This window comes from Capra hircus, chromosome 19 (assembly GCF_001704415.2).
Source record: "Capra hircus breed San Clemente chromosome 19, ASM170441v1, whole genome shotgun sequence".
Taxonomy (NCBI): Eukaryota; Metazoa; Chordata; class Mammalia; order Artiodactyla; family Bovidae; genus Capra; species Capra hircus.
Window position 1 is genome coordinate 37,956,275 of NC_030826.1, and position 17,989 is coordinate 37,974,263.

The 17,989-nt window shown below is 41.1% G+C and overlaps 1 protein-coding gene across 1 annotated transcript in view; it reads left to right on the forward strand.

Moving 5' to 3' along the window:
• SKAP1 (src kinase associated phosphoprotein 1) overlaps positions 1-17,989 on the forward strand; it is a 301,408-nt gene that overhangs the window by 263,870 nt on the left and 19,549 nt on the right. The window contains exons 10-11 of the mRNA XM_018064939.1: positions 6,648-6,698; positions 13,957-14,057. Coding sequence (XP_017920428.1) covers positions 6,648-6,698; positions 13,957-14,057 — 152 coding nt within the window. The remainder of the gene's footprint in view (positions 1-6,647; positions 6,699-13,956; positions 14,058-17,989) is intronic.

Below are 17,989 nucleotides of genomic sequence, written 5' to 3' on the forward strand. Positions count from 1 at the left end.
AGTAACAGTGCTGGCTCTGGGTCAGGATGGACCTGCTCTGCCATCTGCCAGCTGTGAGACCTTTAGCAAGTTATCTGCCCTGTTTCTCAGGGGTGGTTTTGCCAGCTGTAAAATGGGAATAACAGTAGTAGCTGTCACAAAGGATGCATGAGCAGCCTGGAACAGAATGCATAAAGCACTGAGAGCCCTGGCATAAAGGCAGTGTTCAGTAAATGCTGGCTGTTCTCCATTCGGTGGCATTTAAACAGAAAGTGTTGCCTCTTTGAAGAATCCTGGGAATTGGCTCATTCCCCATCTCTGCCAACCAGACCTAAAACAGTCCGGTTGGACATTTTCAGTGATACGTGTGAAGCAGGTGAAACTGAAAATCCTGAGCAGATGGAAAGTGGCTCACACCTTCTGCTCAGGCCCATTTTTACTGCGAAGACAGGTGCTGGGTGGAGGGACAGTTGACAGTAAGGTGGGATTGTGCTAATATTGCACACTCATCAATAATCAAATGACTTGGGCCTCTAAGACATGTCTCACAGTAACAGTTAAATGTGCTTTGTAGAGGAGATTTAGCCCGTCAATTCTGCTTCTCCTTCTTCTTTGAGATGGGGCCTACACCAGCCTCACTGTCTCTATGGGGAAGGCTGTGTAAGTGAGATCTCCTTCCAGAATATAATTTTAATGGACTTCCTAGTTTTGAAAGAAAAGTGCCTGTAACGTATACCAAGTCAATACAAAAATGTTTTTTCCTAATCAAAATAGTGTATGGATCATCAAATTAAATGCACTACATCACATTAATCATGGGATAATTAGCATTTGCTACATGGCTAGCACTCTCCTTCCCTTGAGGGAAAACCAGAGCACTCGAGGTTTTCAGCCAAGACCACAATGTGAGTCCTAGATAATATGGTTTCAGGATTGTTATCTACTGGGATTTCTGAATATCCATGTTAAGAATATGGGAGCCCTTGATTTTAAAGATCTCATTTGCAGTAGATTAAACTGTAGGGAACTACCAACAAAGAAATACTAAAGCAATATGTAAAAAATGGAAGGCTTTTCTGAACCCTCTTTCACCCCTCCCCCAAATTATTTTGCAGCCTAGCACAGGCCCAGTTTCATGATTCCAGATTCCACAAAAGGACAGTTGTTTATCAGGTTTCTCTTTGGGGCCTCAAGCCTGGAAGCCAGCAAGGCACCTGAGACCACTGAAGAGCTGTAACTGAGGCCTTGCAGCAGCTGCAGTAGCAACAGAATCTGGCCATGTTGTCTAGAGAGATTTCAGGAGAGCACATGGAAAGACAAAGCGCCTTCCCTGGGAATGTGTGCACATTCTGAGGCTGCCTGCACTGCCCTGGAGGGTCATTATAGACTCAGAAACCAGATCACTTTATGATAAAGCAGATAACTGGTTTTTTGTTTTTTTTTCATTTGAGACAAATGGAAACCATTCTGTGGAATTATTTTTCCCCCATACAATTGTCCAGACCCACATAAAGGGGGAATGATGGTAGCAAGAAGTCTAAGGAAAGAAGAAAAGCAGACACCAAAAGTACAAAGTTTGTGAAGAAACAAGTTCCAATTTCATGGAAAAGCAGGGCTCCATGAGGGGCGCATCAAAGAATCAAAGCTACCGTCGGGCCCCTTCTTGGCCTTTTCTTCCCCGTGGCCTTGTGCACCCCTGGCTCCAGACAAACCTGCTTTTGACCAGCACCAAAACTGGAACCGTGCATTTTCTTTTACTTTGAATCCCTGCCCCCAGTCTGTGAAAGGGGACCCACTGAGTCTCCTCAGTGACAGCCTCCCAGAGACTCAGCTGGAACTGAGCTCTGCTGCAGCCTTTACCCCAGGGATTTGTATTTAGGTTTTGCTCCTCCAATTAGTAGGTGCTCAATTATGATTTTTGAAATTAAATTCAGTGTATTCCAAGTGTTGCAGTTAGCAAAAATTGAGTTTAATATCTAGTACTCAAGATCCTACCACGGAGATAGGATGCAAATATTTTGAGGTAACAGTTGAGATTACCAGCTATACAACAGAGAATTAAATGTGCTATTAGCATCATGCTCCTATTTGCCATGTTATTTGAAGAGGTGCTGTAGCATCCATGGATTTATAACATATCTATGCATTCTGTGGAGTGGTTTCTGTTTCCATTTTTCGCCTGTTCCCTTTGCACTTCGAGGTTATCTGCATTTCTGCTACATCTGTCACCAGAGCACCTTGACATCTGGTTACACATTGATACATTCAGCATTTTTAAAGCTTCTATCACTTTGCTTTACTTGAGAGAAGTGACCTCCCTCTTTCTTATCTAGTCATTTTAAAAATTTTATTCCCAGTTCAACTGATGTCAGAGCAGCACTTCAAAAAGGAGCTAGGTGTCATAGCAAGCTGGCTTCTCTTGGGGTCCCCACAGTGGAGTCAGTGTCCTGTTCCTCTCAGCCTCTCATTAGTGTCCCTGACATTGTGCCAAAAGTGTTGATTGAAATCAACTCTCTGGATACTGGAGATGCTCATTTGTGATACCCCATGGTTCTCTTACACATTCGCACAGTTAACAGAATCTTCCTCAACTGTTTTCCCAATTGAAATGAAATATTTGGGAATCAAGTAGAGCATTTAATGTAATAAGTGGACAGTAATCTTTAGAGGTTAATTTGTTTAAAGCCTGTGTAAGGTTGGGTTCCCATATGCGCTGTTAGGAGCAAGAACCATTATAATCTATTACTGTTTAAAGTTGAGCAGCACATAAATTTTAATTCCTCCTTAAATGAAGATGTATTTTAGTAGATGTCATGCTAAAAAGCCTAATAATATTCTTATACAGAAATTCAACAAGTTCTTTAGCCTAAAAAGTTTTTTTCAAAATAATCTTTTTAAAATTAAAGCCTCACCTTACAGATAAAAAAAAAAAAGAAAGAAATTTGGCTGTCTAACCCCCTTTTGTGAGCAGTTTTTTTTTTTTTGCGTGTTGCCATATAATCAGTCTTCTTGACTTTGGAGTTTGAAAGATATCAGTTTGACTTCACGGACGGAGCTGAGATAAATTGTACGCCTCAGCTTTCCTGGTAGCTCAGACAGTAAAGACTCTGCCTGCAATGCGGAAGACTTGGATTCGATTCCTGCGTCAGGAAGATCCCCTGGAGAAGGGAATGGCAACCCACTCCAGTATTCTTGCCTGGAAAATCCCTTGAACAGAGGAACCTGGTGGGCTATAGTCCATGGGGTTGTAAAGAGTCAGACGCGACTGCGCAACTAACCCTTCAGCTATTTGTGTGGTGCCCTCTGAAGCTGGGGGCTTCCCTGGTGGTTCAGACAGTAAAGAAACCACCTGCCAATGCAGGAGACCCAAGTCAGGAAGATCCCGTGGAGGAGGGAGTGGCTACCCACTCCAGTATTATTGCCTGGACAATCCCGGCAAGGGTGGCAGGCTACAGTCCATGGGGTCTCAAAGAATCAGACACAACTGAGCGACTGACACTTTACTTTCACTTTTTACTCTGGGACAATGCTGACAGGACACATCTAGCTGTGGAGGGAGGGCACTTGCCTTCACCAGGTGATGGTCCCCATACTTACTCCCTCAAAATCCGCAGAGACACAGCGCCCAACCTCTCACTTCAGTGGCTGGGCTCCTACTCTGAGGCCTACTTTTAGCCACCTGGGAAGGACAGACTTAGATAGACATAGGGATTGGAGCATCCTGGTTCGCATGCACCACCATAGCGCTTAGTAACGTTGATGAATGATATGTAAGACCTGTGGCCAACATTCTGCTTTCTTTCTAGGTGACTCTACAGGCCCAATGGAAATCAGAGTATCTGTTCTATAATTGAACTGCATAAAGCAGAGTTGTTTTTTTTTTCCATTTTTGTATCATGACTGGTTTAAGTGATGTTGCCTGAAAGGATAAAGGAATCAAGTTTTAGTTTTCATTTTTATCATTGCAAATACATTTACATTCTCCTATTTTACAAATGCAAAGAGCAGGCAAGCCACTTTCAATAATTTATTTTAAAATCAATGCTAATGAGGTTATGTCTCGTCAGTGGCCGAGTTTTACAATAAAGTCTGATTTATTTAGAAAAGATCTTTGGTGTAGCTTCCCATCTAATGGTGGTGGGAAGGGGGTGGAGTAGCAGGCACAGTGACCCTCCAACTTCGGATCCAATTTGTAATTCACAGCGGAGATCTGACCCAATTTACATTGATTAGAATTGGGAGGAAGAGACATCTGCGCACAGACAGCAGAGGTAGAATAAACCCTCTCTGCAGAAGTGCCTCAGCACAGCGAATTACTGGTCTTTGTGATTAAGTTGTCTGATATCAGCAAAAGAGCTGTTCTCTGTCCAAACTATTGGGTATCTCTAAAACTGAGCACATACCAACTCTTCTTTGAATGTTTTCAGTCCTGCGAAATTGGTCCCACATCAAAAAGAAAAAGCATCATGGCAGAGAAAGGAAGGAAATGCAGGTAATAACAAGAAGACCATGTGCAGAGAATGATGTTAAATGTGATTGATTTCAGTGCGATCTATTTCCGATATTTGATCTCACTCCTCCATTATCTCACATCCTTATTCCTCATGGAGAGGTGGGGTAGCACTACAGGCAGTGAGTAGGAAATTCTCTGCCGCAGTGTCGTACACAGAGATTAGGAGAGTTGAGCCCTTCTCCCATACGACCTTGAGAGCAGGCTTATGTTATATATATATATGTTATATACCTAGTTAAATGTTAGTAACATGTGACTTATTTCCCAAAGTATCAATCCCAATAACAATATTAATTTAAATTTTTGCAGGGGAACTATTTCATTTTGTATGTGAAATTAATTGTAATTCTTTAATGTCCTGTAGTGTGTTACATACTCTTATGCTGGTTCTTCATAGTTATGAGCTTAGAGTTTACTTCTCCCAGTCTGACATACTGTAACTCATGTTGCCCTGTAAACCTTGTATTTAAAGAGGAGGCTGTCCTGGGCCGTCACCTCAAAAGTTCCATTTAAAGGTATAACTATGGGGATCAAGACAGGTAAGTGCCCTCAGATTCACAAAGAGAAAGGAAAGTATATGTGGCCAGAAGAAACTGAGTGTTCAACCCTCAAAATGTTGCTTTTTATGCCCCATTCATTCTCTGAATGTTTGTGTGTGTGTGTGTGTTTCTGTGTGTGTGTGGTAGTGATGAAAAGGAGACTAGCAAGTATATTTCTGTGCATTTTACCCCCCATATAAAACAGCTTAATGTGGTTCTGGTACTCAGGCTTTCTTGGTAAGGATCTAATTCTCATGTTATCAGGTAGTACAAAGTCTGGGAGGAAACAGGCTAAGGAAGGTAAGAAATCACGTTGTGACTTTGGCTATATAAACACTTGGATGGAGTGAGACAATGGCAGTGACTTAGGATTCACTGTGTACCCGCCATTCACTCCAACCGCCCTCAGGAGCTCACACTCATGAACGAGGCAGCCTGAATAACAACAGTAAAAAGATAACTACAAGCTCCAAGTACCAAGAACATGAAATTGTGCATATGACCAGCTTCTGTAACAACTGAAGACAGTTTGATACATTAAGGATTAATTAATCACAGAGGGTTTAAACATGTGCTTAGCTTCACATACACAAGCTCTGAATGCTTACATGGAGATAACACATTTTGAAGAGAATTCTCAAAGGGAAGGAGAAACAGGGTCTGAGAAAGAGGATTGGGATCCTAATGATAGGCACCTAAATAACTCAGGGGATTGGAAGCTTCACAAGGGCAGGAGCCTGACCAGTCCTGTCCGGCGCCACACCTCCAGCCCCTGGGGCAATGGCTTGCATATAGTAAGCGCTTAAGAATGTTTGTGAATGAATGAACAGAGAGGAGAGAAGGCCACTTTGAAGGTGAGAAATGATTTTTCTAAAAAGAATATGGAGGCATATATCCTGAGGAAACCAAAATTGAAAAAGACACATGTATCCCATTGTTCACTGCAGCACTATTTACAATAGCTAGAACATGGAAGCAGCCTAGATGTCCATTGGCAAATGAATGGATAAAGAAGCTGTGGTATATATACACAATGGACTATCACTCAGCCATAAAATGGAATGCATTTGAGTCAGTTCTAATGAGGTGGATGAACCTAGAACCTATTATACAAAGTGAAGTAAGTCAGAAAGAGAAAGACGTCGTATTCTAACGCATATATATGGAATCTAGAAAAATGGTACTGAAGAATTTATTTACAGGGCAACAGTGGAGAAACAGACATAGAGAATAGAGTTATGGACATGAGGAGAGGGTGGGAAAAGTAACATGGAAACTTACATTCTCACATGTAAAATAGAGAGCCAACGGGAATTTGCTGTATGGCTCAGGAAACTCCAGCGGAGCTCTGTATCAACCTAGAGGGGAGGGATATGGGAGGGAGGTTCAAAAGGGAGGGGCTATATGTATACCTATGGCAGCTTCATGTTGAGGTTTGAGACAAAATTCTGTAAAGAAATTATCCTTAAATAAAAGATAAATAAACTTAAAAAAGAATACGGTAATTATTGCCTTAAAGAAGAGGGTGTGTTGAGCTCAGAGAAAGAAGACCCATCAGTGCAAATAACAGACTGTTGACCACTAATTGCTAATGCTGATCGTGTTTATCCCCACAGATGAAGAGCGTGATCTAGAAGAGGATGAGAGTGGCACTCAACAAAAAGGAGGTATGAGAGCTTCAAAAACGTACAGAGCTGGGTAGGATATTCAGGCTTCCCACCAGAGAAAGCACCGTTCTCTGACTACAGACATTACTGGACTTGCTAACTAAGAGGGTACTGGTGTGTTGACCTCAACAGCCCCGAATAAGATGACTAGACAGGGAAATAGCTCAACCTTAAAAGTAGCCACCCATTCACTCTAATTAATGTTCCCAGAACGGCTAAGATTTATCCTAAAGAGGGTGAGAAGCCGACCCAGATATTTATTTTTCCCTATCAGTATTTCTTAAATCAGTACAGTGAAAATAGAATTGCCTCATCTCTGAAAGATCGGAGGATTGAGAATGGAAAGAATGGAAATGTCTCCTGTCTGAGAGGCCCGGAGATTGCAAGTTCAGAGGGGAATGGAAATGTGTCAGATCTGAAAAGTGAGCGTGGGGTGAAGGATAGAATTGCTTGGTGATGCTGACTTCTGATGGCCTGGTTTGATTCCAGGCACATTTGGAAATGAATATGTAACAGGTTTGTTGAATACAAAATTGCATCTTATTCATCCCAGACTGTTAACCATGCTTCAGTCTGTTAGTCAGCCCATCCTTTCTAAGGTCAGATGCCCCTCTAAAGCCCCCTCAAGTCGACCAAGGTCCTAGTCTATCATTGTCTGTAAAGGAATATATGATGTACAGGCCACCTCAAGGACGTTCATGCCATCAGCAGAGCCTGGAAGTGACTGATTTAGATACTGGCTGACTTTTTCTTTGAGATCCCAAGGAAGTCTTAAGCCTAGGGATTCTTTCCCTCTTTCTGTCCTTTTCCCCTCCTGTTTCTCTGGTCTCTCCGCCTTTTCCCATTCTCCTCTTTCTCTGTTTCCTCGTGCCTTTTCTTCTCTTCCTAATCCATTCAGCAAAGCCCACTTCCTGGGTGAATTATCCATTGGAAGTGAATATGTAACAGGTTTGGTGAAGGACCCAGCTTCTCCAAATGAGAGAAAAAACAGCAAAGAGGCAGGACCAGAAGTCACGAGCCAAAGCCAAAGAGAAGTGAAGCAAGTATGACAGGAATGTTAGTGTAGTTTCAAGCAAGGACCTCATGACTGTTAGCGCTTGTGATTAAGTCCACTGTGAAATTTTTTTTTTTTTTTACTGTTCTGCTTGCTGTACAGAATTCCAACAACAACAAAAGTCTGTTTCTTTACCAACCCATATCCCACATATGCCTTTTCTCAACCAACTTCCCTCACTGGTGCAGGAAAGAAGCACTTCGTGTGGACAGCTTGGATGGAGTAACTAGAAGCTTCTTGCGGTCAACTTTATATTAAACTCCCTTCAGGAAGCAGCAGCCTTCTGGCAAAAGCCTAAAATTCAGTTTCAGACTTCTCCCCCATCTCATTTCTCCCTCTACTCCTCTTTTTAAGGTTCAGTCTGAAGAGTGAGGAGAGATTTGTCTCTTAACTGTTCCAACAGCTATAATCCAAATACTTCTTTAAAAAAAAAACAACTTTTGTTCCTCAAGCTTTCTGCCTCCAAAATAGGTGTTGTTAAAGGGCAGTGAGCTCTAAATACATTTCTATGGTTTATACTTCCCACCAGTTATGATTGGTGACTTAGGGATTAAAAAGCAAAAAAGAGAACTTTTCCCTCTCTCTGCAGAATCTGAGGCAAGAATTTTTATTATTATTATATTTACTTATTTATTTACGAATTTATATGATGGCTTTCCTACAAAGGAGCTATAGAAATGGCAACAAATATGTAACATCCCAAGTGTCATTACTTAGCTTTAAAACAATAAAATATAGAGGTTTGAGGGAAGGGTAGACATATAAAAGGCAAGAGCTCCAGGACAGTGTAAATTCTTCTATAATAGGCAAGCTACACAAGTTTGGTTCACTTGGGCAAGTCAGGTGTCACATGCCCTTTGAGGGGGAAAAGTATTTTCTCCTAAATGATACCATGGCTACCAGGATTACCTTTAAAATCTACTTGCTTTTCTTCACTATTTCAGGGATCCTTTCCCTGGAATGCTGTGCTTTTTCCCTGATGGAATTGCTAACATTTTTAAAGCCCAACTAAGATCTTATCAGAAGAGAGAGAAAAGAAGAATTCAGTTTATCCTGATTGGGTGTTAATGACCCTGTAAGATGTAATTTCTTTTATTTTATTCTGTTACCTAGAAAATCTATCACAGGCTTGTAGTATTGATTGTTCAATCTATAAAGAGCTCAGTTTACAGCTTGACTGTTAGTAACAGGGTTATTCTAATGAGTGACTCTTCAACACCTCAGATTTTCACTAAATTCTAACCCATCAGCCTAACGGTCTAACACTAAGTATCTTTGGCGATGATAGCTTATCTCCATTCTCTGTCATGAGAAGGCATGTCCAGGTAGCCAAAAGTAAAACTCATTCTCTGCTGTTTGTATGAAAACAGCTGGCCATTTGCTTGGCTATGCCATGTCAGATCAAAAGCAGGGCTGGAGGCATGAATCATCCTTATAAATGTCAAACCTCTGACCAAAGAAGATCTTGAAACAGGTTATTTTTGCTCTGAAGTTATGGCCAAACTCAGCCAAGGAGGAGACCATGTTCAGTCATTTCTGCAGAAATATGATTGCTGATGAGCTTTCCATTTCTGAGGTATTTTTTCCACTTTAGTGGCCGCCAATGGAGTAAATTATTACATAAAAGAAACAGAGGGAATCCACAGAGGTATTTGCAGCTCTTGTTAATACTTTTTGAAACCTGTTTTCCAAGACCAAACATGAGTGGATAATTACCCAACTATAATTTTGGCCCAATAAAAGGAATGCACAAGATGAAAATTAGAATCTGTGAATGTGCTTGGCTTCAAGATCATGCTTAATAACATTAAGAACCATAATAATTTCAAAACTGAAAGCCTTAGTCACTCAGTTGTGCCTGACTCTTTGTGACCCTGTGAACTGTAGCTCTCCAAGCTCTGTCCATGGAATTCTCCAGGCAAGAATACTAGAATGGGTTGCCATTCCCTTCTCCAGGGCATCTTCCTGAACCAGGAATCAAACCTGGGTCTCCTGCATTGCAGGCAGATTTTGTACCATCTGAGCCACCAGAGAAGCCCAATAATTTCAAAACTCAAAGACTAAAAAGCTATGAAAAATAAATAAATAAATAAATAAATAAAAAGCTATGAAAAAAGCAAATAGTATTGTTTAGTGGTTTTTCCTGTTCTGGTATCATAGTCAGTAGAGCTTGGCAAATTTTTCTATGTCTTTCTTTCTGAAATAGCTAATAAGTTATGAGACTGAGTCTGCTTAATGGACTGTATGTACACAGTGGCCTTTATGGGCTGGTCTAGAGAACATTTCAAGTCCCTTCCAACAGGCCACTGCTTTGGCCTTCTTTATCCTTTTCTCATGCTTTAGCAAGAACTGGCTTTATCTGTCTTCTCCTTTTGTCTCTGTTTTCCATAATCTATTAAGTAATTATACCCAGGGCGACATTGGCACAGTCCTTTTGCTTATCAAGAAAGTGTAAACAACATGCTGGCTTGCCTTTAACCTCTTTTCCTTGGTCACAGCTTGAATTCTGGAGCTACCCAATATCCCTCAAACAGAAACCCAAAGTGACATGTGAACTCTGGAAAGAGCATGGTCAAGCTCTGTTGTCCCTAATGAGCGGGGCAGGCAGAACCGTGTCTGCTCCTTTCACCTTAGAACTCTCCACACCATGGTGACTCATTTTCGAATATCGACTCTGTCAATAGTAGCACCAACTTGGCCTCTGTTACTAGAGAAATGACACTATCACTGGTTGTAAAGACCTGGTGTGGAATGACAAATGCTTTGCAATAAATACCTAGAAAAGAGAGAAAAACAATATATTTTTAACTTGCTCTGCTTCTATTCTTCTAGGACATTTTGCCTGCTTGGGGGCATAGCTTCTCTTACGTGGGATTAAAAAAAAAATAAGATGCTGCCCCTTTTTTTCCCTCTAGTAAAAGTCCTCCTCAGCTCTGCTAGCAATTTAAATGCTGTGATCATACCCATTAACTTCTCTATCATTGTAATTGTTGTTAATTGTTATAACTGTTTTAGTTATTAGTGGTGTCATTATTGCTCTAGGTCCTCTGTCTGTTTTATGCTGAATATATTAGTGCTTTGCTTTTGAATTACCAGGCTTTATTTAGTGCAGAGTTACGTTTTTTGGAAAGACATTGAGAAATGCTGGCATTAAGCTTTATTCTTTTGTTTTTCATTCCAAATGGACAGACTGGAAAAAAATAATTAGATGGAATAATGTCCTCAAAATGAGAATGAGGATGTTTTGAATTAATTAAATGGTCAGAATGCTGCACCATTTCTGATCTCAGACTGCTGCCAAAGGAATGTAAACCTAAAGGAGCCTCAGACCCTCCCAGAGAGTCAATCTTCTCTCAGGCTCCCAATTCCTTACTGGTCTAAAGACGTCCTAGTCTCCTCACACATCCTCTGTTCATAGGAGTGCTGGGCAAGCCTAGGGAGAAGCTGGCCTGGCCCAGCAGGCTCCCAGCCGTGTAGCTCTTCCTGGGACCAAGCTACAGAAATAAAGCCCTCCATGGTCTTACCTCTTCCCCTCTTCAAGATTTTATCAGGTTTTTGTTTTACAACTTAAAGCTTCAGGGAAGGCTTCCCTGATCCCTCAGACTATGTTAGATTCCCTGTTATACACAGCACCCTCAGATGCTCGTTTGCAGATATATCACAATCATAAATAAATGAATAGTTGTGTGACTTTGTTTCATGGTGCTGCCCCTGCTGGATGGCAGCCCTAAGGGTAGGGACCATGTGTATGGCCCATGCAGAATTCCCAGTGTCTTGCATGTTTGCTGAAGGCTAAAGAGGGAATGTAGTGAAGTTGTGTGCACATATACACAGAAATGCCAGTCACCTGTTTTAAACTGGGAGTCTTCAGTAGAGTCTAGTCTTGTCCAGTTAAGGCATTCCTCCACCCTGATTTCATTAATACCAGGATACCTCTGTTTAGACTGCCAGTCCAGCCTCCTCCCATTTTTATCCTTCATTCTGCTTCTTTTCCAAAGCAGCATTGTAATGGTTCTGATGATTCCAGTTCTTGGACTAGGCTAAGCGATCTCCTGGATCTGAGTTCTATCTTCTTTGGGCCTTTAGCTTATGAAGAACTGAAAGTGTCTTCTACCTTTAGTTTTTCTTGGAAGGTTTTTGTTTTTCTCCTAGCTTTTTGCCATTCCCTACGATCTGCTGTGCTTTTAGAATAGCTCTTTTTCCTGGTGTTCTCCACAGGTGTCTTATATATCCAATATCAAATCACTTTGTACATAGAGACTCAAAAGGTACCCGTCATATCAGGGAGCTGGCCCACACCCAGGCACGTGGGGGGCATACACCACAGTGCCCATCTGCTAGGCCAGAAAAGGCCAAGATAACTTTGTAAGTCTTCCTATTTGAAAACCTCAAATGATGTTTTTTAAAAGTCTGTTTTTATCAAATTATTTTCTTTACCATATATAAATCCATGAAACATATTGACGTCAATGTACTTTTCATTCCTAAACTTAGCCAAAATCTTGGCATGAATAATCAACTCCATTACAACTGAAAATGCATTATATCCTCTGGGAAAACTACTTTCACTTTTCAGGAACTGATATTTTTCTGTTGTTTCATACACTGATATCCCTGCCAAAATATGCCTTGTCTTTTCAGTAATTAGCATTTTTTCCCAATGGTTTTTTTTTTTCCCAAACATGTTCATAACTCTGTGGCAGAATGTTTCCAGTGCAGTCATCTCATTTGCTGCCCTCTGTTGTCTACTGAATATATAAACACTTTCTGTGAAAACAAAATATCCCTGAATTTCTATATGGTTAACATTTTCACTTCTGTTTGCAATATCTGAATCTGAACTAAATAGCTCTCTCTCCTCTGTTTTGTGCACTTTAACGTTCCTACTAAAGTTCTTTCCCAGAGACATATAAGGATCTTGTTCTTCTGTGCCTTTATTCTTTGAATTGCTCATAAGTTAGGAACAAGGAGGAGAAAAGCAAATATAGGCAGAGCTTCTGTCCCCGCACTGCCCACTTCTCTCCACCTATCCCATCGTCAGCAACTAGCACCATCACTCTCACTAGAGGGTCAAGACAAATGAAGGGAAAGGTGGAAACTGGCAAAATAAGGTGCCCCCCAAATCACTTGAGGCTTGATCAGAACCAGGACTCCCGACCCCTGTCGTCAGGAATGTCACCTTTTGTGGGTGTTCTGCATACAGTTCTCATACACGGTGTCCCTAGGAATGGCAAGCACTGCCACATTAGCCCTGGTCCAGGAGGCATTAGCACTCCTGCCATTCACATCCCCAGATCCTCTCCCACTTTGTACTCTAGTGTTTAACCTTTCCGGGTAGAAGAAGATCAATACAAATTCTTCATTGTTAAGAATCAATGACTGTCCTGTAGCATCACTGCCATCTAGTCTTGCTGAGGAGGCCAGTAAATCTCTCCAGCTGCTTCTAAAGCTTGGTTTGTCGTCTTCAGTTGCTTTCATTTTTAATGCAGATCACTTTGGTTTCTTTTCCCCAGGGGGCTTACAGATAAATCTTGGCAGACATGTTCAGGGTCTACAAATGAGATGCTGGAAAAGGGCCAGCCCACCCAGAATTTAGTTGTAATGGATGAGACACCCCCTTGGTTCCACTTAAGAACTGGGCTATTCTTTTCCACATTTATTGGTAATTACCTCATATAGTAAGTACCTGGGTGGGAAGTGCAGGATGAAGTTCCCGTGTAACAGAGGAGGCCAGCCTTTAAGGCTGCAGTGCCGATCTGTGCTGGCTGACTCAGCCTTTCTTATAAACAGGCAGAAGTTGGAGACACCTCATTCCTTCAGTGCATAATAAAAAGCAGCACTGGATAGTGTAGACAGCCCGTATGAAGAAAGTCTGACAGAAAATCTCTTTGTGCTGCTTACTTATAAACCAAGTGAAAAATTACCTGCCTGATTTTCTTTTATTAATAAATGAATATATTTATCATATTATTGAATAGCATCTGACTAAGGATGATCTGTAAACATTTAATGTTAGTTAATAACCTCCTTCTCCCACAGTCATTTGCTCTTGCTGAGTGTTTGGCTGTATCTCATCCCAGATCCCTTGAATCTTAGGTTTCCTAGGGGCAATATCAGAACCTTGTTTCCATTTGCAGCAAAAATGTGGGCTCCTTAGAAAAAGACAGGGTCCTTTTAACTTTGATTTCTCCTCTCTTTGATCAGTGGACTATGCCAGTTATTACCAGGGCCTGTGGGATTGCCATGGTGACCAGTCAGATGAACTGTCCTTCCAACGAGGTGACCTCATCCGAATTCTGAGCAAGGTAAGGGTTAGAGTGTGGGGCTTGGATCAAAAGTTGATTTTCTCCCTCCTGATGATGTAGTCACCCAGTCAGAATTACCCCATGTCATATAATGCGCACTTTTCATGTGCGTATTACATGGCCCCCTCACACACAGAGTAAATCTCCATTGTTTTAAAATTGTCAAAGTTTATTTGAAAATTCAGATTCAGGAACTAATTTCCAAATTTAAAAAAATACAATAAAGTAGGCACAATACCAAAACTATGCCAATCAAAATTTGATCTTTTTTAAAGAGTCTATGTGATGCTTAAAACATCATTACCATATACATAATTTATTACAGTAAAATACTTTTGAAAATATTCTAGCTAGGTCAGCTGCCTTATTTCATTTATAGATAAACAAAACTGTAATATAATTACATATGCAGGAGGGAGTCAGAGCTAGTTAGGTCAGTTGATTTGAATAAGTGCTGTAAGGCCAAGATAGTGAATCCAATCCACAAGGGCTAACTTTATTCTCTTCCTCAGTCACAAAGGTAGCCCCTAGCCACAGCTAACTACCTCACAAATGGTGGTGTTGAATACCAAAGAATGGGCCAAAAAAAAAAAAATAGATTATTTCAGACCTATCACTGGTGTGAAGATTTAGAACTCATGGGTTACTCTTTGAGGGATCAGTAGCATCATCTTTGTAGAGAAAGACTGCTCATATTCTGTACAGGTGGACTAAGGAAATAAATTTCTGTCCCTGAAAAAAAACTTTTAAAAAGTTCTCCCTCCATGAGACAATATCAACAAGTACATTTTTGAAAGAGGCACAGTTTGCTCTTTAATTGTTGAGTATGTGAACTCCATGGGCTTCAAGGGTGGTGCTAGTGGTAAAGGAGATGTAAGAGACGCTGGTTCGATCCCTGGATTGGGAAGATCTGGAGGAGGGCATGGCAACCCACTCCAGTATTCTTGCCTAGAGAATCCCATGGACAGAGGAGCCTGGCACGCTACAGTCCATAGGGTCGCAGAGAGTCAGACACAACTGAAGCAACTTAGCACACATACTCAGGTGAACTCCATAAAGAAAAATTGAAAACCTATTGTGTTATTAACCCATCATTTGCCATTCATCTTTATTCTGTGAATGTCACTCCCTTGACCAGATGTTTGTCTCAGTCTGAAATATCCCAGAGCTTGTTAGAAAAAAGACCAGGACTGATCAAAGGTAGCTTCCAGCAGTTACAACAAGTCCTCTTTGAACTGGGACCAAATTCATATCCAACCTTCTTTGAGACAGCAGGAGGCCTGCAATCCCTGCTGAGATCACAGTCTTTTAGTGATCTCTTCCAGACTCCGAGTTCAGCACCCACCTTAGTGCCATTCTGGTGCAGCTCCAACACACCAAGAATAAATTGAAAGCAAAGAAGGGAGTGGACATTGGCCTGATTGGTATTTCAAATGCCCGAAAGCAAGGTTTGCCGTGTAATAGAATTTGTGTACATTACCACGCTGGCATTACAGGGGTAATCGAGTTATCCACTCAGGTGTGACCAGACCTCTGTTTGCCCAGAGCCTGCAGGTGAACAAATTAACTGTTTACATTGTCTGAGGTGCCTGCAGCAGGAGAGGGGAGAACAGAGCCAGACTGTCTGCTGGCCTCCTCTCTCGGTCATGATTATTTTGTTTGTTTTGCATGTCTTTGGCCTTTGTTAATGGCTTCTCACTGGGGGTCCCTTTCCTCCATTTAGAAGGAGCTGTGCGGTGACTTGCCCAGTAGTACAGAGCTGTCTGTGGTTGCCAGGGCTGTTGTAATTTTGAGATACCAAAGAACATGGAGACCTTCCCAAATCTGGATTTTTTTTAACCAATCCCTCTTCCCCTCCTCCATTACTAAAAGCTAACGTATCAGAGTTTAATTCAGGGGCAGTACGTTGCTGCATCGATTCTATCAAGCTTCTTTCTCTGTCTTTTGGAATGTCCTGAGTCTGTTGTCATCTTTTACCTTGATAGTAGCACATTTCTTACCCTAAAAGCTACATCGGTTGCCTCCCTTCTTCACATTGCTAACCTCTGCATGTCAGGGAAAGAAATGAGAAGCTAGAAGCATAACTGAAGATTCCCTCATAAAATTTCATTCCAGTTAACGTTGGCTTGGGGAGCATTTCAGATTGGATTTACCTTTATTATATTATTTAACTCAATAAGAGTCCTTGGACAGGAAGCAACCTTAAAAGGCCACCCAATCCATTCCCTTGCCTCTAAGAAGCACAAATGAACCAATTCAGGCAGATAGAAAAGGAGATTCCACTACCATTATCAGCTGTCTGTCTATCCAGATGTTCAGTTACTCCTAATCTCAGGAATTTTCTCTCATATGGATCCTAAATTTATTTCACTTTAGCCCCAGTTGCACTTGTGGTAAAGATCCTGCCTACCAATGCAGGTGATGTAAGAGACGCTGATTCGATCCTTGGGTTAGGAAGATCTCCTAGAGGAGGGCATGGCGACTCACTCCAGTATTCTTGCCTGGAGAATCCCATGGACAGAGGAGCTGTCAGGCTACAGTTCAGAGGGTCTGAAAGAGTTGGACGTGACTGAAGCGACTTAGCATGCGTGCATGCAGCCCTAGTTGCCTTCCTTTATTGGAGTCAGTTATACTCTGCAGCCTGCCTCTCACACCTGTAGGAACAGAACTGACTCAAGTTGAGGTTAGTCCAGAAAAATGATATCTGGAAATCTGCATTTTACTTTTCTCCCTGACCAGTAGAACCTTTGTCAAGCAAGAAAAGCCTGCTTCTTAGGAACCTGGAGAAGTCTATTTCCCGGAGACAAGACAAGATGCAGCTCAGCTTACCTGGAGCGGTTTCCTTGCCTGTAAAATGAGGGCATTGTGTTAGACCTCTGAGGTTCCTTCCACCTCAGACATTCCCGGTCTAAACAAACATGGTGAGGCTGACATTGCAAATCTGCTGAAGAAATTCCACACAAAGATGGGTCTTAGCTTTAATTATTTTTTCAGATTAAACCAAAAAACTCCTATGTTCTTTTGTTTTGGACCCTCATAAATGCATCTGGCTTTTCCCTCTCTCTTTGTATGATGAGAGAAATATTCTGAGAGGCAGGGGGTGGCAGGTAAAGAATAGGAAGTGCGGTGGGCATTGGGGAGTGATAACTATTCTTGGGCTCCTGCTGCTTCCTTCTGCGTCTTTCTCTCTCTCTCTCTCTTTTTATTTATTTTTTTTTTTTTGGTTTGTTTGTTTGTTTTTGAAGTGTAGTTGATTTATAATGTTGTGTTAGTTTCTAGTGTACAGCAAAGTGATTCGGTTTTACACATATACATTCTTTTTCGGATTCTTTTCCAGTATAACTTATTATAAGATACTGAACTTAGTTCTCTGTGCTATACAGTAGGACTTTATTGTTTATCTGTTTTACATATAGTAGTATGTATCTGCTAATCCCAAACTTCTAATTTATCCTTCCCTCTCCCTTTCCCCTTTGGTAACCATAAGTTTTCTTTCTGTGTCTAGAGTCTATTTCTGTTTCATACATATCATTTTCATACATATCATTTTTTCATTTATACATATTGTATGCATAATGTATATTATACATATACATTCATACATATTATTTTTTAACCTGAAAACTCATATCATATTTGTCTTTATCTGTTTTAGTTCTCTGAGAATCTCTAGGTCCATCCATGTTGCTGCAAATGGCATTATTTCATTCTTTTTTATGGCTGATTAGTATCCCAGTGTGTATTTTTTTGTGTGTGTATGTATACATATATATACCACACTTGCCATTTTTTAATAGTTGCCCAAGTATGACCCAACCCTGAATCCTAGAATCCTCCAGCCAAGAGAGTCTGTTAGGGTCTAGGGTTTTTGGGCAGGAATGATCCCAAAAAGAGAGCTACTTACCCTTTAAAAACTTTTTTTCAGAGAAGTT